Source organism: Coregonus lavaretus, assembly GCF_964263955.1.
Source record: "Coregonus lavaretus genome assembly, chromosome: 8".
Taxonomy (NCBI): domain Eukaryota; kingdom Metazoa; phylum Chordata; class Actinopteri; order Salmoniformes; family Salmonidae; genus Coregonus; species Coregonus lavaretus.
In genome coordinates, this window is record NC_139995.1 from 46,298,480 (window position 1) to 46,320,570 (window position 22,091).

The 22,091-nt window shown below is 41.9% G+C and overlaps 2 protein-coding genes across 5 annotated transcripts in view; one reads left to right on the forward strand and one right to left on the reverse strand.

Annotated features, from left to right (window-relative positions):
* LOC311133807 (uncharacterized protein) overlaps positions 1–17,535 on the forward strand; it is a 92,481-nt gene extending 74,946 nt beyond the window's left edge. For all 4 annotated transcript variants that reach the window (XM_084167385.1, XM_084167383.1, XM_084167384.1 and 1 more), the window contains 25 exons: positions 739–783; positions 889–990; positions 1,093–1,173; positions 2,910–2,945; positions 3,784–3,870; positions 6,413–6,493; positions 6,885–6,962; positions 9,454–9,582; positions 10,286–10,408; positions 11,039–11,125; positions 11,318–11,398; positions 11,803–11,880; positions 12,171–12,239; positions 12,459–12,563; positions 12,736–12,852; positions 13,015–13,128; positions 13,340–13,429; positions 13,552–13,656; positions 13,908–14,000; positions 14,349–14,393; positions 14,520–14,636; positions 14,878–14,964; positions 15,572–15,601; positions 15,708–15,814; positions 16,028–17,535. In XM_084167385.1, coding sequence (XP_084023511.1) covers positions 739–783; positions 889–990; positions 1,093–1,173; positions 2,910–2,945; positions 3,784–3,870; positions 6,413–6,493; positions 6,885–6,962; positions 9,454–9,582; positions 10,286–10,408; positions 11,039–11,125; positions 11,318–11,398; positions 11,803–11,880; positions 12,171–12,239; positions 12,459–12,563; positions 12,736–12,852; positions 13,015–13,128; positions 13,340–13,429; positions 13,552–13,656; positions 13,908–14,000; positions 14,349–14,393; positions 14,520–14,636; positions 14,878–14,964; positions 15,572–15,601; positions 15,708–15,806 — 2,079 coding nt within the window. In that variant the 3' untranslated portion in view covers positions 15,807–15,814; positions 16,028–17,535. The remainder of the gene's footprint in view (positions 1–738; positions 784–888; positions 991–1,092; positions 1,174–2,909; positions 2,946–3,783; positions 3,871–6,412; positions 6,494–6,884; positions 6,963–9,453; positions 9,583–10,285; positions 10,409–11,038; positions 11,126–11,317; positions 11,399–11,802; positions 11,881–12,170; positions 12,240–12,458; positions 12,564–12,735; positions 12,853–13,014; positions 13,129–13,339; positions 13,430–13,551; positions 13,657–13,907; positions 14,001–14,348; positions 14,394–14,519; positions 14,637–14,877; positions 14,965–15,571; positions 15,602–15,707; positions 15,815–16,027) is intronic.
* A 232-nt stretch (positions 17,536–17,767) lies between these two features.
* On the reverse strand, positions 17,768–21,757 carry LOC311133808 (T-cell surface glycoprotein CD8 alpha chain-like). Its single transcript, XM_084167387.1, has 7 exons — positions 21,666–21,757; positions 20,919–21,248; positions 20,643–20,741; positions 20,367–20,477; positions 19,098–19,137; positions 18,854–18,921; positions 17,768–18,124 (listed from the first exon to the last, which is right to left on the reverse strand). Exons 1-6 carry the CDS (start codon positions 21,712–21,714, stop codon positions 18,864–18,866), a joined length of 687 nt encoding a protein of 228 aa, XP_084023513.1. The 5' UTR covers positions 21,715–21,757; the 3' UTR covers positions 17,768–18,124; positions 18,854–18,863.
* Positions 21,758–22,091: the final 334 nt, after the last annotated feature.

The window sequence follows — 22,091 nt, forward strand, 5'->3', positions numbered from 1 at the left end:
TCATTGATCACTTGTTTGTGTCATCTTCATTCTTTCACTGTTTTCACACAATGTAACCAAGATCATGAATTAACACAGTGACACAGTAACAGGGACTTGGAAGCAGTGGAAGTAGTGAAGGATATCTGCTGTACCATTTTACATTTTAGCCATTTAGCAGACACTCTTATCCAGAGCGACATACAGGAGCAATTAGAATTAAGTGCTTTGCTCAAGGGCACATCGACAGATGTTTCACCTTGTCGGCTCAGGTATTCGAATCAGCAACCTTTTGGTTACTGGCCCAACGCTCTTAACCGCTAGGCTACCTGCCAATTGCTGTACCATTCTGCAACTTTATTTGATTACAGGAGAAAAAATAAGAAACCCGCACACTGCTCTTGCTAGTATCACTGCTCTTTATCAGAGCTCTGACGAAGGCCTTGAGGCTGATACGTAAAAGCTTAACATAGAGCAGTGATACAAGCAAGAGCAGTGTGCGGGTTTCTTATTTTTTCTCATGTTATTCAATTGTTACAGTGCACCTGCAACAAAGATAGCTCAGATGTGCGAGTGCCTTTTGAAATTTGACTACAGCAAAAAGAGGAAGATCTTGTTCCTGCATGAGTACTACCTATGTGGGTTTGGTTGAATTGAGCCCACAGCCATCCAGAAGCTCAGTTGGGTATAGGAGCTGAGCAGTATCACAGATAGTAGCCTAGTGTTGTATTCACTAACCTCTCCTGCTCTGGGTTACAGGTACAGGTGGAAGTAGGTCCCCCAGGAGCTAACGCAGCCAAAGAGGTAAATCAGCGATCTATCTTTTCTCTATGTGGGTTTGATATTGCACTAAAATGAATGGCACGGAGTTGCATTGCTCGTGTTTGAGTTGTGTTGCATCATGTGTAGGAGCTTACTGCGGACCCCTTCGATGCCCTGGCTGATTTCTTGCCCTCATCAGAGCCTCTCGCCCCTGCAGCCCCTGTATACACCGGGCCAGAGGTGATAGAGGTACAGCACCCTCACAGAGTGTGTGTGTGTGTGTGTGGGTGATGATGTGTGTCCACCTGGTCACCATGTAAAACAGTGTGTTGTTGTTGCATGTGTCCACAGCATGGATTGACCTCAAAGAAGGGAGTGATATGTGGGGGGAAAGACTGCCCATTGCCCCCAGGATACCGATTTGAGGACACGGTCAGTCTTTAAATCACCCTCCTCCTCAAGTCTTCTTCCTACTGCTCCTGCACATCATCATCACTTCTGCATCTTCATCCAACCCTCAGCCTATTGCTGTTAGAGAGCTTTGAGTTTGCATGTATCTTTAGCTTTGCACTGCAGTACTCCCTTTGACATGACACATTTGTCTGGAACCCCTTGGTTATCAGGTCTTCCAACAGAGAGATACAGTGCATTCGGAAAGAATTCAGAACCCTTGACTTTTTCCACATTTTGTTACGTTATAGCCTTATTCTTAAATGGAATAAATAATTTTTTCCCCGTTATCAATCTGCACACAATACTCCATAATGAGAAAGCAAAAACAGGCCACTCCTGCGTTGTCTTGGCTATGTGCTTAGGGTCGTTGTCCTGTTTGAAGGTGAACCTTCGCCCCAGTCTGAGGTCCTGAGCGCTCTGGAGCAGGTTTTCATCAAGGATCTCTCTGTACTTTGCTCCGTTCATCTTTCCCTCGACCCCCACAGCATGATGCTGCCACCACCATGCTTCACCGTGTGGATGGTGCCAGGTTTCCTCCAGACTTGAAGCGTGGCATTCAGGCCAAAGAATTCAATCTTGGTTTCATCAGACCAGAGAATCTTGTCTCTCATGGTCTGAGAGTCCTTTAGGTGCCTTTTGGCTAACTCCAAGTGGGCTGTCATGTGCCTTTTACTGAGGAGTGGCTTCCCTCTGGCCACTCTACCATAAAGGCCTGGTGGAGTACTGCAGAGATGGTTGTCCTTCTGGAAGGTTCTCCCATATCCACAGAGGAACTCTGGAGCTCTGTCAGAGTGACCATCGGGTTCTTGGGCACCTCCCTGACCAAGGCCCTTCTCCCCCGATTGCTCAGTTTGGCCGGGCAGCCAGCTCTAGGAAGAGTCTTGGTGGTTCCAAACTGTGTTCTTGGGGACCTTCAATGCTGCAGACATTTTTTGGTACCCTTCCCCAGATCTGTGCTTCGACACAATCCTCTCGGAGCTCTATGGACAATTCCTTCGACCTCATTGCTTGGTTTTTGTTCTGACATGCACTGTCAACTGTGGGACCTTTATATAGACAGTTGTGTGCCTCTCAGAATCATGTCAAATCAATTGAATTTACCACAGGTGGACTCCAATCAAGTTGTAGATGCATCTCAAGGATGATCAATGGAGACAGGATGCACCTGAGCTCAATTTCGAGTCTTATACAAAGGGTCTGAATACTTATGTAAATAAGGTATTTCAGGTTTTTTTGTTTTTTACATTTGCAAAAAGGAAAAAAAGTAATTTAATCAATTTTAGAATAAGGCTGTAACTTAACAAGATGTGGAAAAAGTCAAGGGAATACTTTCTGAATGCGCTGTAAGCCCCATCCAGAAACAACCCCTAGCCCCTGTCTTATCCCCTGGACACTTGTGTTAATCTAAGAGGACTGGATAGGTGTAATCAATATGGACACAGTTTCTCCAAGCTGATCAGATGACAAGATGGAACTACTACCATATCTATCATTTTCTTTCAGATGTATATGATGCAACGTAGAGGGCTTGGACTAGGGTTTATTTCTGGACTAGGCCAAAAAAGCCTGTGTATAGTTACCACCCTTGAATATTATTTTGTCATTATTTTGAGAACATGATCAGATTTTATTTAAATCTAGGCTTACTCTACTAAAATATGTAATTATTGAACTTTTATTATTTTGAATAAAAATGTATTTTTTACTTTTCATAGGCCCCAGTTGCAGATGTCAAGCCAAAAGATGTCCCGGTAAGTCATTGTATTTACTGCTAGGGAATGCAGTGTCTGCTGGGGAGAAATATTGAGATATTGACTTCCCCATCTCCTCTTGCTCTCAATCTTCCTCACATATCCACTAACTAGTGCACGCACCAATGTGCGCACACACACACACAAAAACACAGTAAATTAACTAAACAAACCATAGGCCATCCCATGGTCTCTTTTGACAGTTTTGGGTACCTCTACAGTGTGGAATGTTGCATTGCACTGTGGGGTGTTGGCTCTGCAAACAACATTAGACTCACCTCAACAAGCTGGCTCTAGTTCTGCTAAACCCATCACTTATAAACACACACACACTAGCAACAGATACATAGTCAACACACAATCACTCATTACTCCACACCTATTCACCTATACACACCTACACACACACACATTCACCCTCTGGGTCACACCTTGTTTTGTAATGCAGTTCTCTGTGTAGTATACCTCTGCGTCTAAGAGCTTGATAGAACATGAGGCAAACTCTTTTACCCCTGAAGTATGTTGTCAAAAGTGAGTTGTCTAGAGTTTCCCATTGGTTATAAATCGTTCATTTTTACAAGACAACTGAAACCGATAAATCTGATGTTAAGTAAAAAGTCTGCTCAGAGTCCTTTGCGGAGTACTTTGAGATTCTGGGGAATGTGATTGGTGGGTGTGTCGTTTCTTTTCCTCCTGGTCTGGTTTACATATGCCCCCTTTCAATGCTTGGCGTTAGTCTGACACGCTCTCTAGTGGTGGATTTGAAGACAAAACTGTTACTGTAATGCTTTGTGTATAATTAAGGTTATTTGTTTGCTTGTTTGTTTACTTGTATCAGAAACCGATGAGCACAGATGAGGCTCTGGACTCCCTGTCCTTTGGGTTCACAACCTCTATGGCTCCCATCCCTCATAAACAGGAGAAGGTGAGACGTTGCACTATTAACAGGTTATAATCACTTATAACAACTTGGGCACTGTTCCCTGAAACATCCATAACGTTACAGAATTATTATTACTTTCGGGTGAGACTGAGGTCCTGACCAGTGACACTGTAAATAATAAGTGAGGTAGGGTGGGCCGATATGGCCTAAAAATCATATCTTAATTTTTTCAAACTTATGGGCGATTCACAATATACAGTGGGGAGAACAAGTATTTGATACACTGCCGATTTTGCAGGTTTTCCTACTTACAAAGCATGTAGAGGTCTGTAATTTTTTATCATAGGTACACATCAACTGTGATAGACGGAATCTAATACAAAAATCCAGAAAATCACATTGTATGATTTTTAAGTAATTAATTTGCATTTTATTGCATGACATAAGTATTTGATCACCTACCAACCAGTAAGAATTCCGGCTCTCACAGACCTGTTAGTTTTTCTTTAAGAAGCCCTCCTGTTCTCCACTCATTACCTGTATTAACTGCACCTGTTTGAACTCGTTACCTGTATAAAAGACACCTGTCCACACACTCAATCAAACAGACTCCAACCTCTCCACAATGGCCAAGACCAGAGAGCTGTGTAAGGACATCAGGGATAAAATGGTAGACCTGCACAAGGCTGGGATGGGCTACAGGACAATAGGCAAGCAGCTTGGTGAGAAGGCAACAACTGTTGGCGCAATTATTAGAAAATGGAAGAAGTTCAAGATGACGGTCAATCACCCTCGGTCTGGGGCACCATGCAAGATCTCACCTCGTGGGGCATCAATGATCATGAGGAAGGTGTGGGATCAGCCCAGAACTACACGGCAGGACCTGGTCAATGACCTGAAGAGATCTGGGACCACAGTCTCAAAGAAAACCATTAATAACACACTACGCCGTCATGGATTAAAATCCTGCAGCGCACGCAAGGTCCCCCTGCTCAAGCCAGCGCATGTCCAGGCCCGTCTGAAGTTTGCCAATGACCATCTGGATGATCCAGAGGAGGAATGGGAGAAGGTCATGTGGTCTGATGAGACAAAAATATAGCTTTTTGGTCTAAATTCCACTCGCCGTGTTTGGAGGAAGAAGAAGGATGAGTACAACCCCAAGAACACCATCCCAACCGTGAAGCATGAAGGTGGAAACATCATTCTTTGGGGATGCTTTTCTGCAAAGGGGACAGGACGACTGCACCGTATTGAGGGGAGGATGGATGGGGCCATGTATCGCGAGATCTTGGCCAACAACCTCCTTCCCTCAGTAAGAGCATTGAAGATGGGTTGTGGCTGGGTCTTCCAGCATGACAACAACCCGAAACACACAGCCAGGGCAACTAAGGAGTGGCTCCGTAAGAAGCATCTCAAGGTCCTGGAGTGGCCTAGCCAGTCTCCAGACCTGAACCCAATAGAAAATCTTTGGAGGGAGCTGAAAGTCCGTATTGCCCAGCGACAGCCCCGAAACCTGAAGGATCTGGAGAAGGTCTGTATGGAGGAGTGGGCCAAAATCCCTGCTGCAGTGTGTGCAAACCTGGTCAAGACCTACAGGAAACGTATGATCTCTGTAATTGCAAACAAAGGTTTCTGTACCAAATATTAAGTTCTGCTTTTCTAATGTATCAAATACTTATGTCATGCAATAAAATGCAAATCAATTACTTAAAAATCATACAATGTGATTTTCTGGATTTTTGTTTTAGATTCCGTCTCTCACAGTTGAAGTGTACCTATGATAAAAATTACAGACCTCTACATGCTTTGTAAGTAGGAAAACCTGCAAAATCGGCAGTGTATCAAATACTTGTTCTCCCCACTGTATATCTTAATTTTTTTTTATGTTTACTCTAAATAAATGTTGTTGTACAATTAAAGGTCAAATACACTGCATTTTAAACAGTCAGCAATAATCAAATGAATTCAGGGCTTGTGAAGTTAAACCTAGGCTAAATACACTACGTGACCAAAGGTATGTGGACACCTGCTCGACGAACATCTCATTCCAAAACCATGGGCATGAATATGGAGTTGGTCCCCCCTTTGCTGCTATAACAGCCTCCACTCTTCTGGGAAGGCTTCAATATGACCGATTCTGTTGCACTAAACCTCAAGTACAAGTAGCGAGTTGAAACCGCTTGTCAGTGAGGATATGATCTCTCAACTTTGTTGGCGTGAGAGGCAAGGCTTGTTGGTGTGTGTAAAGCATAGAGGAACAGGCGTACATCTCGCTAAAATCTGTCCAAAATAAGCCCAATGCGTTTCTATGGGTTTATTTTGAACGTAAACTTGTTAGGGCGGAGACTTGCATTTCTTTAGTATATCTAGATTTCTGGTGTAAATGGGGAGGTGCACAGAAGGAGCGAAAGAGACGAGACCAAAAATACAACACGAAAACAAGCGGAAGTAAACGCTCATAAAAAATATAAATTACAAAACCTCGATTCTTGCGATACAGGCATACATTCGAATTAATTCGATATATCGCCCAGCCCTAAAGTGAGGTGTCATTATAACCCGATGATATTTCATCTGTTGACAGAAAGTGGAGGATTTGGCTGCCATTGATGCCTTGTCTGCTGGCTTCTCCAACTTTGCTCCACCTCCATCAGCTCCCATCAAGGTAAAGAAAGACAGATTATATTAACTGTCATTAGCATGAGATGGTAAACTGTTATGAGAACCAATGTCAAGTTATGTCAACTGACATAGCACAGTCATAATGACACATAGCACAATGTAGGCTAGCTTGTTGGACAGCTAACTTCCTAGCCATTTACTGCTTATGCTAATGCCATATTGTATTGATGATACATACAAGATGACCATTTATTTCATTTTGACACAGTGTCAGCTGTAATAGCTTATGACAACTGTTATGTCATGTTAACGTTCTGTAAAGACAGCCTTCTAGTGAAGGCTTCAAATGAGCTTTCCCCGGTTCCTCTCAACTAGAACCTAAGAAACAGTATTTAACAAACCAAATAATAATCTTCTTCTTCTTCTTCTTCCAGAAAGCTGAAGAGTTTATGTCTGCTCCTGTGACCAAGTCTCCTGCTCCCCCCGCTGACAAGAAAGCTAAGGTGGAAAAGGTAAATACCACCAAAGAAACAGGTCCTACATCATGACTACATCACATAAGCCATGCATAACACTAAATAAACCATGACAAACGCTTATGTCCAATGTTATACTGGGATGTCCAATGTTGCAGCTGACCCTGTTGTGTGTGTGATGAGTTGGGTTGAGTACTTTGTCATCAAAAAAAGCTATATCCATGCAAATGGAAAACAAACTCTTCAACAAACTATGTTATACTTAACGTTGTCGGTGATCAGGCCTACCACTGTTGTGTTGTCGGCAAACGTAATGATGGTGTTGGAATCGTGCCTGGCCATGCAGTCATGGGTGAACAGGGAGTACAGGAGGGGACTGAGCACGCACCCCTGAGGGGCCCCTGTGTTGAGGATCAGTGTGGCAGATGTGTTGTTACCTACCCTTACCACCTGGGGGCGGTCCGTCAGGAAGTCCAGGATCCAGTTGCAGAGGGAGGTGTTTAGTCCTAGGATCCTTAGCTTAGTGATGAGCTTTGAGGGCACTATGGTGTTGAATGCTGAGCTGTAGTCAATGAATAGCATTCTCACGTAGGTGTTCCTCTTGTCCAGGTCGGAAAGGGCAGTGTGGAGTGCAATAGAGATTGCATCATCTGTGGATCTGTTGGGGCGGTATGCAAATTGGAGTGTGTCTAGGGTTTCTGGGATAATGGTGTTGATGTGAGCCATGACCAGCCTTTCAAAGCACTTCATGGCTACAGACGTCAGTGCTACGGGTCGGTAGTCATTTAGGCAGGTTATCTTAGTGTCCTTGGGCACGGGGACTATGGTGGTCTGCTTGAAACATGTTGGTATTACAGACTCAGTCAGGGACATGTTGAAAATGTCAGTGAAGACACTTGCCAGTTGGTCAGCATATGCTCGGAGTACACGTCCTGGTAATCCGTCTGGCCCTGCGGCCTTGTGAAGGTTGACCTGCTTAAAAGTCTTACTCACATTGGCTACGGAGAGCGTGATCACATAGTCATCCGGAACAGCTGGTGCTCTCATGCATGCTTCAGTGTTGCTTGCCTCGAAGCGAGCATAGAAGTGGTTTAGCTCGTCTGGAAGTCTTGTGTCACTGGGCTGCTCGTGGCTGTGCTTCCCTTTGTAGTCTGTAATAGTTTTCAAGCCCTGCCACATCCGACGAGCGTCAGAGCCGGTGTAGTACAATTCAATCTTAGTCCTGTACTGACACTTTGCCTATTTTATTATTATTATTATTTGATGGTTCGTCTAAGGGCATAGCGGGATTTCTTATAAGCGTCCGGGTTAGAGTCCCTCAGTGCGGATGTTGCCTGTAATCCATGGCTTCTGGTTGGGGTATGTACGTACGGTCACTGTATAGAGACACCCTCACAATCACAAATTGAAATGTACACATGCACAAACACACACACCACACACACACACACACCACACAGACGCGTATACACACACACTACAGTGTGACACTGTTTTATATGATATACTGAATGTGACATTTCTATCAAAACCTTTCTCATTCTGTTCCCAAATTGACCTAGCTATGATACCTATTTTTTCATAAAAATAAAAAAAGTGATTGACATACAAGAAAGTATGATCGTCCTGATCATCTAACTTACAGTAAAATAGACTTGAAATGATTACCTGTAACCTGATGTTGTGATTGTGGGTCATGTTGTTGCTGGACCATATGTATTTATGTCTTTGTCATAACTAGTTGGATTCTACGAGGAAAGCATCCCTTCATCAAACATTCCAATTGGCTCAACAACCAAATGTTCACATTGTTGCTGTGGATTTTGTCATACCCACAATTTATGATCAAATCTGTGCATACACATTTTTTAAATAAATGAGGCCCTTGGTCTCCCATCCAGGGAGCGAGTAGCACCAACCCTGCTTAGCTTCAGAAGCAAGCCACTATTTTGGTGTATGGGGCTGGGACTGATGAAATGTAACCCCTTTCAAATTCATAGACAGTGCACTAGATGCATGGACAGTCCATGACAGCCACATTGATAGTTTTAAACAGAAGCTATACACAATGTCTCTGTCTGACCCAGCTGACTAATGAGTGTCTGTGTTCAGAGTCTGAAGAGTCTCTCTGCTCTAACTCTCTCTGAGACTTTTATACTGCCACATATGAATATTCATAAGCATATCATAGGTGAAACAAAGTTGTTGTCCACTTCTTAGAGGTCCAATCCTGCAAGGGCGTGTTAAGCAAGTGAAAGAGAGTGAGTTGATACTCACCTGATAACGTAATGATCACAGGTTAACGTAACTTATTACATTAAGCGGAAAAGGTTATCCGTTCCAATTGTTTATTACATTAAATAGCAAGTTATTACATTAGTTATTATTAGTTATTAAATTAACTGGTTTTATTACATAAAAAAATCAATTGTTGTTATTGCATTAACCGTTGTTACAGGGTGTCAATACATCGAATTTGCTCTGTTTCTGTTGTATACATTGAGTTTGAACTCATTCTTGATTGTAGACGGCACCCATGCACCCAGCCAAAGCTACACCTCCTACCACTGGAGGAGGCAATATTGTAGGGGAGGCGGCAACTCCATGGAAAACTGAAGTACCAAAGGTCCAAGAGTCTCCGAAACAGACAGCCAAGGTAGATAGCAGACAGTTGAGGAGTGTGGGGCCTCTCTCTTTGGATCTTTATTCTTTGCCCGGCCTGGCTCTCTTTAACCTCACTTCCCCATTCAACACTCTCTTCCTGGGTCATTATTCCATGTGTTATGTCTTCCTCATCATCTCTCCCGTGATCTTGAGGTTTTAGTCATTCTTCCACCCCTTTATATGGTATTCTATCTTCATATTCTCTCTGGCGATATATTTCAAAACATATCTCTGCTTTGGACTTCCTTACTTCTGGCCTGGAGGTGTATGTGTGTCTAAGTAGGAATTGAACAGACACTCTTAAGCTCTATGACTGAGTCTTCCCAGCTTGCCTACACTTTATGTTACGCTTAACACATCAAGACAAACCATGTCTTCCAAGTCTGTCACATCTGTTGTCACCACAGAGAAGCCACAATATATTTCCACCTTTACTTTTTCTTCTGGTTGCATCACACCATATCTAGTATTGCTTCTGGGTTTGTTTACCTTCCTATTACTCTAGTAAACTGTGACTACACATTTTGGTTCAGGGACTTCTCTTCTCACGGCGCCTTTCCTTTCCATTACCTCTGACAGATAAGGTGCTAACTATCATCCTATCACTCCACTAAACTGTGACTGTAAGATTATGCGCAGCTCTCTGAACTCTTCTCTGCACCTCGTCTAATGGCCTGAACCATATGCGTTTATAGAGTGTGCCCACCACATCAAGCAAAGTTGACATGGCTAAAAAGGATCCTGCTAAGCTGGTTACGGCTGTTGCTGCACCAGCAGTCGCGGCTGGAGACGCCTCTCTGAAGGGGCCACAGACCAAGGTAGACTCCAGACTACGTTGGGGTATTAACCACGCTACAGTACAAGGCTCTTGAGGGTGGGGCTATCCCTGGGGTTAGGGGGCTATCATTGATCACTTGTTTGTGTCATCTTCATTCTTTCACTGTTTTCACACAATGTAACCAAGATCATGAATTAACACAGTGACACAGTAACAGGGACTTGGAAGCAGTGGAAGTAGTGAAGGATATCTGCTGTACCATTTTACATTTTAGCCATTTAGCAGACACTCTTATCCAGAGCGACATACAGGAGCAATTAGAATTAAGTGCTTTGCTCAAGGGCACATCGACAGATGTTTCACCTTGTCGGCTCAGGTATTCGAATCAACAACCTTTTGGTTACTGGCCCAACGCTCTTAACCACTAGGCTACCTGCTAAATCTGATGTTAAGTAAAAAGAGTCTGCTCAGAGTCCTTTGCGGAGTACTTTGAGATTCTGGGGAATGTGATTGGTGGGTGTGTCGGTTATTTTCTTCCTGGTCTGGTTTACATATGCCCCCTTTCAATGCTTGGCGTTAGTCTGACACGCTCTCTAGTGGTGGATTTGAAGACAAAACTGTTACTGTAATGCTTTGTGTATAATGGAGGTTATTTGTTTACTTGTATCAGAAACCCATGAGCACAGATGAGGCTCTGGACTCCCTGTCCTTTGGGTTCACAACCTCTATGGCTCCCATCCCTCAGAAACAGGACAAGGTGAGACGTTGCACTATTAACAGGTTATAATCACTTATAACAACTTGGGCCCTGTTCCCTGAAACATCCATAACGTTACAGAATGATTATTAGTGCCATAGTCTTTCGGGTGAGACTGAGGTCCTGACCAGTGACACTGTAAATAAGAAGTGAGGTGTCATTATAACCCAACGATATTTCATCTGTTGACAGAAAGTGGAGGATTTGGCTGCCATTGATGCCTTGTCTGCTGGCTTCTCCAACTTTGCTCCACCTCCATCAGCTCCCATCAAGGTAAAGAAAGACAGATTATATTAGCTGTCATTAGCATGAGATGGTAAACTGTTATGAGAACCAATGTCAAGTTATGTCAACTGACATAGCACAGTCATAATGACACATAGCACAATGTAGGCTAGCTTGTTGGACAGCTAACTTGCTAGCCACTTACTGCTGATGCTAATGCCATATTGTATTGATGATACATACAAGATGACCATGTAATATCATTTTGACACAGTGTCAGCTGTAATAGCTTATGACAACTGTTTTGTTATGTTAACATTCTGTAAAGACAGCCTTCTAGTGAAGGCTTCAAATGAGCTTTCTCCGGTTCCTCTCAACTAGAACCTAAGAAACAGTATTTAACAAACCAAATAATAATCTTCTTCTTCTTCTTCTTCTTCTTCTTCTTCCAGAAAGCTGAAGAGTTTATGTCTGCACCTGTGACCAAGTCTCCTGCTCCCCCCGCTGACAAGAAAGCTAAGGTGGAAAAGGTAAATAACACCAAAGAAACAGGTCCTACATCATGACTACATCACATAAGCCATGCATAACACTAAATAAACCATGACAAACGCTTATGTCCAATGTTATACTGGGATGTCCAATGTTGCAGCTGACCCTGTGCTACTCAGCCTGTTGTGTGTGTGATGAGTTGGATTGAGTATTTTGTCATCAAAAAAAGCTATATCCATGCAAATGGAAAACAAACTCTTCAACAAACTATGTTATACTTATGTTGGGTTGTGAAGCTGTTATCTATTGACATGTGTTTGTGTTTCAGTTTGCTGGTGACTTCTCTCTGATGTCAGGATTGGACTCCCCACTGGACACCAAGCCCAAGACAGATGAGGTTTGTCATATGAGGGCTACAGTTTCTATCTACCAACCAACGAAATAATAGTCTTTACAGTAGAGATGTATTGCAGTTATTCTTGTACTATGCACCATCCATTGTGCTATTGATCACATTATCTAATCCATATACCCCCTTGTCTCCCCCTCCCTATGTCCCACTGACCCCCTCTCTGCCTCTGTGTCCCTCTCTGTCCTCCTCTGTCTGTGTCTTCAGGGTGGCTCCATGTCTCTGGAGGCTCTCAGTGCTCTGGGAGACTCTCTGGCTGCTCCAGAACCAGCGCCTGAACCTCCCAAGATCAGACCTGAGGACGTTGTCACGGTATACTGACTTGTATTCCCTTTATTATTTATGGAGCTCATAGCTGAATTGTTTAGTCTCTGAAGATGACAGCAACTCCTGCTGTGACGGATAGAGTTTATATGGCATTTCGTATGGCCACAGGTGCTACATTTGTGTGTGACATTATTTTGTATTCATTTCTGCTCTTCAGGAGGGCAAACTGACATCGAAGAAGGGAGTGTTTGTGGGTGAGAGAGACCACACTCTCCCACCAAAGTACAGGTTCACAGAGGACAAAGTCAAAGGTCTACCTCCTCCCAAGCCAGAGGTGGGTCTCATATAGGCAAAGCACAAGTAATTGGGAGATAAAAGAGGACAAATTCTGTATCACTATATTAAAAGAACCTGGAGGAACCAGCACCGAAGAGAACCAGGAATTAATGAAGCTAGGGAATCTCCTCCCTCTCCTCTCCTTTCTCTCTCTCTTCAGCCCTCCATGGACTCTGGTGAGGCTCTGAACATCCTGTCAGGTGACTTCATGTCTTCCTCTGTGGCTCCAGCTGTCCAGGCTCCTGTCCTCTGCCCCCCAGCTCCTCCCACGCAGGTGAACAACACCCTCTGCCATTGGTCGCTCACTTATCAAACCATCCCGATTGGTCTGCTCTGTATAAATCTATGATCATCCAATACATGTTTTTATGTCTAGTTGCTTATGTCTCTTAGTGTTTTCATTATCAGTAGTATAACAGCTTAATTAACATGTACATGCCTTGTTCTTGTTTTTTCCTTTTATCTCTCCTCTCTTCTGTGTCAAGGCATCAGATGACTTTGCCTTGGATGCCCTGGCAGAGGACTTTGTAGCTCCAGCTGTTGCTCCTGCTGTAAAATCTGCTGTTGACCGCCAGGTACTAAGACACACTTCATGTGATATCATTGTTGTCTTATGCTTCATTCACGTCCAAGATATCGGGTCAGTCACATTCCCATTGTAACTTGTCAGTGTGTGTGTGCGCGTGTGTGTGAGTAGCTATCTACAGGGACAGTAGATGCTCTAGATACCTTGTCAGACACCCTGATGGACAAGACTCCTATCCCAGAGCCTGCTCCTGTCTCAGTCAGAGACATCGTCAAGGTACTTAGGTTTTATAAAGGGTTTATGCAGGCTTAATTAAGCCTACATAAGATATACTTAGTTTAAAGTGTGACGGAAAATTCCCTCTGTGCAACAAAACTGCCTAAAGCTAAATATTCTGCGAATTTCGAGATTATCATCTCCATTCTTTGGTCAAAATAGAAGCCTTACCTCAATGCAACTAAACCTGTAGCCAATACGAGCTAATGCTATCTGTTATTTTACCTCAGTCTGCTCTCTGCTCATCCTAGGAGAAAAAGATTATGGAGGAGAAGCTTATCAAGGTGGGGGAGAGAGATGACAGCCTTCCAGCTGAGTATCGGCCCACAGAGAAAGACCGAAAGGTAACATATCAATAGTTGTAGTAGGAAATAAAACAGGGAATCCTGAAGATGCTAATTCTAATCTAATGTGCTAATGATAATGTAAATGCTAATGCTAATAAGTGCATAAATAAAAAGGTAAACGACCTTTACATGCATTTACGCTCCACTACATACCCTGAACATTTCACAATAAACCATAAATAATACTATACCATTCTGATCACTTTCATCTTTTGTTTTTACATTGGATTTGGACTAAATAATAAAAAACGGTTTATACCCTGTGCCCATAAGTTATGTGAGGTGGATATAGGGTGTAAGCAAGGCTGTATATTTAATAAGGTTATGTGTCTTTTCTCCTCACAGGCAATGGCAGAGGCCAAAGCCCAGGCTGATGTTAGACCCAAGCAGGTGAGGTTTATGTCCAATCGTATCTATAATCGCACAGGTCAGTCATATACAATGTCAAACTGTGTTGAACACAATGCAACAAACCGGATGTACAGTACATAAGTGACCATCTTCCTCTCCTTATAGCCGTCGACGGATGACAGCGAGGCCCTCAACCTCTTGTCCAGTGACTTCTCTTCCTCAGCTGGTCCAGCTGCAGCCTCAGTAGCCGTGACAACAGAACAGAGACAGCCCAGTCTGAAGGTACGTAACTACTGCAGACTAACAAACTAACAGACCGCCAAAGTGAGTCTCCGAGTAGGACGGTTGATTTAGGATCAGTTTAGCCTTTTAGATCATAATGAATAATATTATATAGACAGGGGTGAGACCTAATCCTAAATCAGCACTCCTATGCTGAAACGCTTTTTGAATACAGGCCCTGTGATGTTGTGTTAGTTGGCAGGTTAATTAATTGACTGGCTGTTTGCGTTTCTCTGTCTAGCCCATGTCTGCCCTTGTCCTGGATGACCTGGCAGGCACCCTGCTCCCAGATGCCCCCGAGTTCAAATCCAAGGAAGACAAGCCAAAGGTGAGGAGGGTATCTAGCAGCAACATTTACATTTAGCAGACGCTCTTATCCAGAGTGACTGACAGTTAGTGATTGCGTACATTTTTCATACTGGCCCCCCGTGGGAATCGAACCCACAACCCTGGCGTTGCAAACGCCATGCTCTACCAACTGAGCTACACGGGACCTGTGGTCTCATTACAATAATCATGTCAAAATAGTGACATTTAACCAGTGTAGTTGTACGTCTCAAAACATTCAGACATATTTCTAATAAAATCTGCTAGTTTAGTAAAGGCAAACGAGGGCCGGGATTTTATCCAAACGCAGGTTATAGGCAATGTAGCTTTAAATGGCAATGTTCCTGCGGGTGCGGAGATTGCATTCACGGTACACGCTGCATATGTCAGCTCAATCGGACATTGCATTTAAAAGCCGCATTGCATATAACCCTTGATGTGATTAAATCCCGGTCTAACCATTGATTCTCTGGTTATAGAGACAGTGGTTGTTGATTGTCTTACAGCGCCCTTTAGTGTTAACCAGAAGTCTCCCATATCACATATCACCATAGTGCTCCCTAAAGTTATGTCCACTCTGACCAAGGTCTCCACTTTGTTTGTTGTAGAGCAAGAGCAAGTCAAGGTCGAAGTCAAAGGTAAGGAAACTACCTTGAGAAAACATGAATGAAATTATATCCTAATAATCATGCGAGAAACATACCCATATCAATGTCCTCTAATTGACTTGACCTTTTGCCTCAGAAACAAAAGGAGGAGGATCTGTCAGCCCTAGACCACCTGTCTGGACAGCTGAGTTCAGACGTAGTGCCAGCATCCACAAATAAGGGTGGCAAGAGCTAGACCTCTAGGTAAGGACTACAAGACTCAACCATCTTTATTGAAACAATGTGACTGTAATGCTACAATGCAGGCTTGCATGTCTCTTATTCCCTAAAGTACTAGCATACATACTATTTAGTCTGAATCTACTGGCCTAGCATACTTATTAATATATTATGACAGGTTTTTGACTGATGTATGTCCTGTGACATTGACTGATGTACGTTTCTGATGTATTGCAGGTTTCTAGCGCAGTACATGTCCCCTGCCACACGGAGGCGCCACTCGAGTGAGCTGCTGTGAATGATGATTCTATTTTTCTAAATGGTGGAGAACGTATACTGGATAAAAAACAAACATGATCACATACTTACACACACACACACACACACACACACATACTGTGTGCAATGCCTTTCCTGCTTGGTTTCGCACATGACAGAAGAATGTACTAGTTTTGGTTTCTTTCCTTTGAGATGAGGAGAGCAAAATAAAGAGAGAGAACGAGAGAGCGAAAGGGAGAGAAAGAGTTTGTTCTAATTTATTTCCCAGGATTGACAATCTGTCCAATCCTGTAAGGAAAATGAATTATGGGCCTTGTCCACAAGTGGCTTGACAGACTGTCCATCCTAGCTAACAGTCTGCATTGCCCCAATGTACCAGTGAAGTTGCTGCAACATTGTTACAGTGTTGGGGTAATAGTGAGTGTCATCTGGGTTTAGGAACAGTATATAGTGGGGATGTAGGATCGGGATGTCTGTCCAATCTTGTTGTACACAGAAAAGCGAGTTTTCTATTAAATTGACAGCCACCATAAGACACTAGTGTACAGCATAGTCTGCTCAGTTTGATGATAACCCTTAGTTTTTCAATATTGAAATGTAAAAGGATTTACAGGAAATGATCTGCTTGAAACGGATGCATCTGAGAGCTCATGCAATTCTATATATTTACTCTCTGTAAAGCAATATCTGTTAAGAAGGGTTTATATATGTATGTACTTTGCCTTCTAAAAGCATTTATTGGTTTCTGTAAACTGCCTTTGTTTGTATACTGTAAAAACATACTCTAGCTAAGACGACACTGGATAATTTACACAGTCCCAAGGGCTATCACATTGTGGTGGCAGAAAGTCCAAAGCTTTGTGGATTATTTTCCCAAGATGGTATCACAGAATTCTACATATTTAGGTGCAGGTCTCAAACTTTAAACTTGAGAGATATTTTGGAAATGGGAATTGTAATTAAATAAATACAAATATGTGAATAATAATTGTGTTTTGCTGTGTGTATTCAGCATTCATGGGTCTGAAGTAACTCCTGCCGTCCTCGTAAACAGAAAAATACTTTTTGTAGCTAATATGGGATAACCAAAATGTGCTTCGCCAATAAATAAATGAATAACAATAACAAAACAAACAAGACACGACAGTAGTAGAATACATTTGTGTAAGAGGGTCTTTCGGTATAGGGAACTTACTGTATATTTGTGTTGCAGTTAATGGGAAGAATGTTATAATATTTTAGAAACATAATATTTGGAAAATCTTTCACTTTTTGTACGAAGCAGCTCAGTAGTTTTGCTAAGCTTTACAAAGCTGCTTCCTCCTCTGAGCTTTGGGAACGTGTGTTCAACCTCGACTCAAGTCTTCATTTTTTTGTGCAACGGCCTTGGGTGCTTGAGGGGTAGAATTTGAGTAGATTTCAAGTGTCGGAAACAAAACATTATAATAAAAATATATGTAGTTTTACCATTTCTGTCTTTTCATTCAGATTGTAAGAGATTACTAATAGAGAGTAACGGAGATAAGAGGTTTTCACTCTAACATGGTTCTACAGCAACAAGAACACACAATTACATACACTATGGTACAATCATTAAAGTATTCCAGAAATATTGCTTATATTGCACATTTCTTCCAAACATTCATAGAAGTCTAGAACAAAACTGAATACGAGTATCAGGAAGAATTCCAACTATTTGAGTTAGAAAATGTTACGTTGGTTTTATTGAAGTTTTGCTGCAGAGCTTGTGTCTTTGGTTTCATTTACCGGCCATGAAAGTCAGAAGGAGAAAAGTATCTCATAACAATATTATAAACTAAGCTATAAGCAAATATATCTCTATTTATTAGACTGAGTAATGACATGAATCATCTTCACAAACCTGACTTAAAGCTAGTATGTTGATTAAATGAAGAGAGCGAGAATTATGCTATTTCTACTAATTCAATGATGTTACAGAACAAATGTGTCAGTAAAAATGTATATAATAGAACAAACTGAATGGTTGATAGTAGAAACAATGTTGCGCCGTCTTGCGTCCCTCTTTCTCAGTGTCTGTGAGAAGAATAGACAATAAAGATGTAGTAAGCTACATAAATCACCTGTTTCGTAAGCATCACTAACTACATTGTGAATGTCAGGTAGACGTTTCAATATGTTCAATTGTTATTTTAAAAAATGTAGTCACTCAAACAATAGGGTGTGTTTTGGCCTGTCTTGTTTTTTTTTTTTTGTTTTTTTTTTAGGGGGTAGATCACCTTTAATATTGCAGATAGATTGTAACTTCCAATCCCCCATATGTTTTTTTCTCTCGCTAATATATATATATATATATATATATATATATATATATATATATATATATATACACATACATACATATATATATATATATATATATATATATATATATATATATATATATATATATATATATATATATATATATATATACACATACATACATATATACATATCCTTTAAAAATATATATTTCCCTTTATTAATTTCCAACCCCACCACCCCTTCCCTAATTGGAGTAAACTAGTGAACAACAAGGCTGTCTTGTTTTTTACAGCGAGAATTGTAATTACTTTATTATAAACACTGACCAATAATATTCACATATTACTATGTGAAATCATTTTTCAATGAACCAATATGTTATTTTTGTGTTCATACATAGTTTGTGCATGCTGCTTTATCCTATACTAAAACACACCTCACAACTTAGAATGTAAAAGTAATATTTAGATGGTTGAGGAGAGTTTATTCATGACATACCTGTTGAGGGTTAGAAAAGTCTGTTGTTGGCTATAGGATGTTGTTGCCCTGGTGCTCCCATTCTCTGCCTGAATAGAAGACAGAAATAAGAGAAGCTTGTCTTTCTAACTACAAACTCAGTTGGACCGTTTAGGGGAGAGAACTCCCAAAAGTGCAGACCTTCTCTTTTTTCAACTACTAATTTTCTAGGCTGCATACATCATAACAGGACTTACGTTTGACATATTAAAGAAGGAAAACTTACTGTCTTTTGTAATGATGTGGGCATCGTTTCGTTCTTATCCCTAAAGCAAAATAATTGTAACATTTTAAATAAACAAATAAATAATATTGATATAATATTTTTAATAATTAATGTATAAAATGGAAATATGGAAATATGAAAATGTTGATAACTATTTATACGAAGGTATGTGGACACCCCTTCAAATTAGTGAATTCAGCTATTTCAGCCACACCCATTGCTGACAGGTGTATAAAATGGAGCACACAGCCATGCAATCTCCTTAGACAAACATTGGCAGTAGAATGGCCTTACTGAAGAGCTCCGTGACATTCAGCGTGGCACCGTCATAGGATGCCACCTTTCCAACAAGTCAGTTCGTCACATTTCTGCCCTGCTTGGGCTGCCTCGGTCAACTTTAAGTGCTGTTATTGTGAAGTGGAAACGTCTAGGTGCAACAATGGCTCAGTCACGAAGTGGTAGGCCACACAAGCTCACAGAACGGGACTGCCGAGTGCTGAAGCGCGTAGCGCATAAAAATCATCTGTCCTCGGTTGCAACACTCACTACCGAGTTCTAAACTGCCTCTGGAAGCAACGTCAGCACAATAACTGTTCGTGGGGAGCTTCATGATATGGGTTTCCATGGCCGAGCAGCCGCACACAAGCCTAAGATCACCATGCGCCGTGCCAAGCGTCGGCTGGAGTGGTGTAAAGCTCGCCACCACTGGACTCTGGAGCAGTGGAAACGCATTCTCTCGAGTGATGAATCACACTTAACCATCTGGCAGTCCGACGGACTAATCTGGGTTTGACAGATGCCAGGAGAACACTACCTGCCCGAATGCAGTGTGCCAACTGTAAAGTTTGGTGGAGGAGGAATAATGATCTGGGGCTGTTTTTCATGGTTCGGGCTAGGCCCCTTAGATCCAGTGAAGGGAAATGTTAACGCTACAGCCAGGCCTAATCACCCAACATCAGAGCACAATCTCACTAATGCTCTTGTGGCTGAATGGAAGCAAGTCCCTGCAGCAATGTTCCAACATCTAGTGGAAAGCCTTCTCAGAACATAGCAGCAAAGGGGGGGGGCAACTCCATATGAATCCCCATGATTTTGGAATGAGATGTTTGATGAGCAGGTGTCCATATTCCTTTGGTCATGTAGAGTACATTCTAACTGAAAAATGGTGACAGCATATTTACATCAGTTGGTTCAATACTCCTGTTTGGTGGGTGTGTGTGTGTTTCATGGGTACATGGGGGTATATTGGTGAGTGAATGCTGGACTCACGGTTGCAGTGGCATACAGTGATGATGAGGAGGAGGAAGAGGAAGCCACAGCCAGCAGCCAATGGAGCCCAAACAATCAAATCACAGGATGCACTAGGGTCCACCTTTCCCACTTCAAAAACACAAGTCAAACACGGGATAAATGTGTTACAATGTTCAACACCATTGGATAATGGAAAATTCAACTGATTATCCAAATCAACACTATCAAATATTTGAGGGCATTTAGATTATGATAAGAATAATTGTGACCATGATGTCAAAAAAAAAATTATACATTTGCACGACTTGGCAGTTGTAGAGCTGGTTAGCTCTATGGCTGTGGTCATTGGTGTAGTCATCATGGTTGTTGTTGTTGTTGTTGTTGTTGTCGCAGCTAAAAAGTGAAGTGTGTTAGCAAGGATTACTTTCAGACTGTTAATAGTCTATAAAAAACCTCTGATAAAAAAAAAAAACATTGTATAGAACTGTATTATTCTGATACAATTTATGTAATTTAGCCTAGCTAGCCTACTCGTCTGCTAAATGGCATATTATTATTATTATTACTCACCTGGCCCAGCAAGCCGAGTTACTTCACCAAACACAAGCGCGTTACCGTTGATTGACGCACAGCTGTAGACGCCACTATCTCGAGCCTTTTCGAAAGCCTTCAGTATCAAGATGTTTTTGCTCATCTGCTCGTCGCTGAAGACATTGGTGTCCACGTCTGTTTTCTTCTGACCGTCCTTAGTACTAAACGACGCAATAAACTCCATTCCAGCGTTGTCCTGCACTCGAAACCAAATCACCATGTTGCTCTTAATCTTTGAATTCGGTGCACAAGTGATCTCCACACGGTCTCCATCCATTTTCTCTGTTAGAGAACTCAGTTGGAGAGTTTCTGATATCGTTTGTCATTTTTTTTTAAAGGGAAGAAAGTACATATCAGAGAGTCAACAAATTACTTCTTATTGAAGATGTCTTATTAATAAAAAAATGCAATTGCTGAAACGTGATACATTTTATTATGGTTTACAAGGCTATAGCCTAAACAATAACTTTCACTTTAAAAATACACTCTAGACAAACCTACAACACTGAATTGATTTGGACAACAAATACCAATTCAAATTTAAATTTAAATATATATAATATGCTATAGGGCAAGCCTATATAACGCCACTTAGTATGAACTAGGCCTGTGAGAGTTCAAGTATTCTGCCAACATCAAATCCATTGATTACTTTAAAACGATCCTACACTGAAGGTAATAAACGTACTACAGTATAGTAATATGAAAAAGTCTGACTTGAATTACCTTGACAAAAGAACAGTAAAACAAGTGTCTGCATCCACTTTTGGCCCATTTTAATGTATTTTGGCAAAGCAACACTTTCAAGCTCTTCTTCATGGAATGAAGAAACAGGTATAATGAGGAGCTCAACACGACCCTAAACCCCGCCCCAAGGTAAAAGCGGTCATTGCAGGAGTCTTGCACAGAGCTCGTGCACCCCAAGGTGGTCTGCAAGGCTGCTCTAGCAGAGCCCACCAATCCGCGCTGTGCCTCGCGACAGGCTGGCTTTGAGCGCAAACCGCACGCGCTCTGTGCGCTCACAGCACAATGTGGCGACGTAAACTAGGTGAAGACGGTAAACAGGAATGGAGTCAACATTTCAAAGGGGAATTTAAGGCAAGAGAAGCAGATCATTACAGACACTTTTGAGGACGTGACTCTGTGCTGCCC

Bases quoted from the DNA above. Each gene is read 5' to 3' on its own strand.
- LOC311133808 (XM_084167387.1), bottom strand. From the start codon at position 21,714: ATGGGCCAAAAGTGGATGCAGACACTTGTTTTACTGTTCTTTTGTCAA. The intron at 21,249-21,665 runs GTAATTCAAGTC...AAACGATATCAG, and splicing joins TTTACTGTTCTTTTGTCAAG to AAACTCTCCAACTGAGTTCT. The intron at 18,922-19,097 runs GTAAGTTTTCCT...TCTTCTATTCAG, and splicing joins CCACATCATTACAAAAGACA to GCAGAGAATGGGAGCACCAG.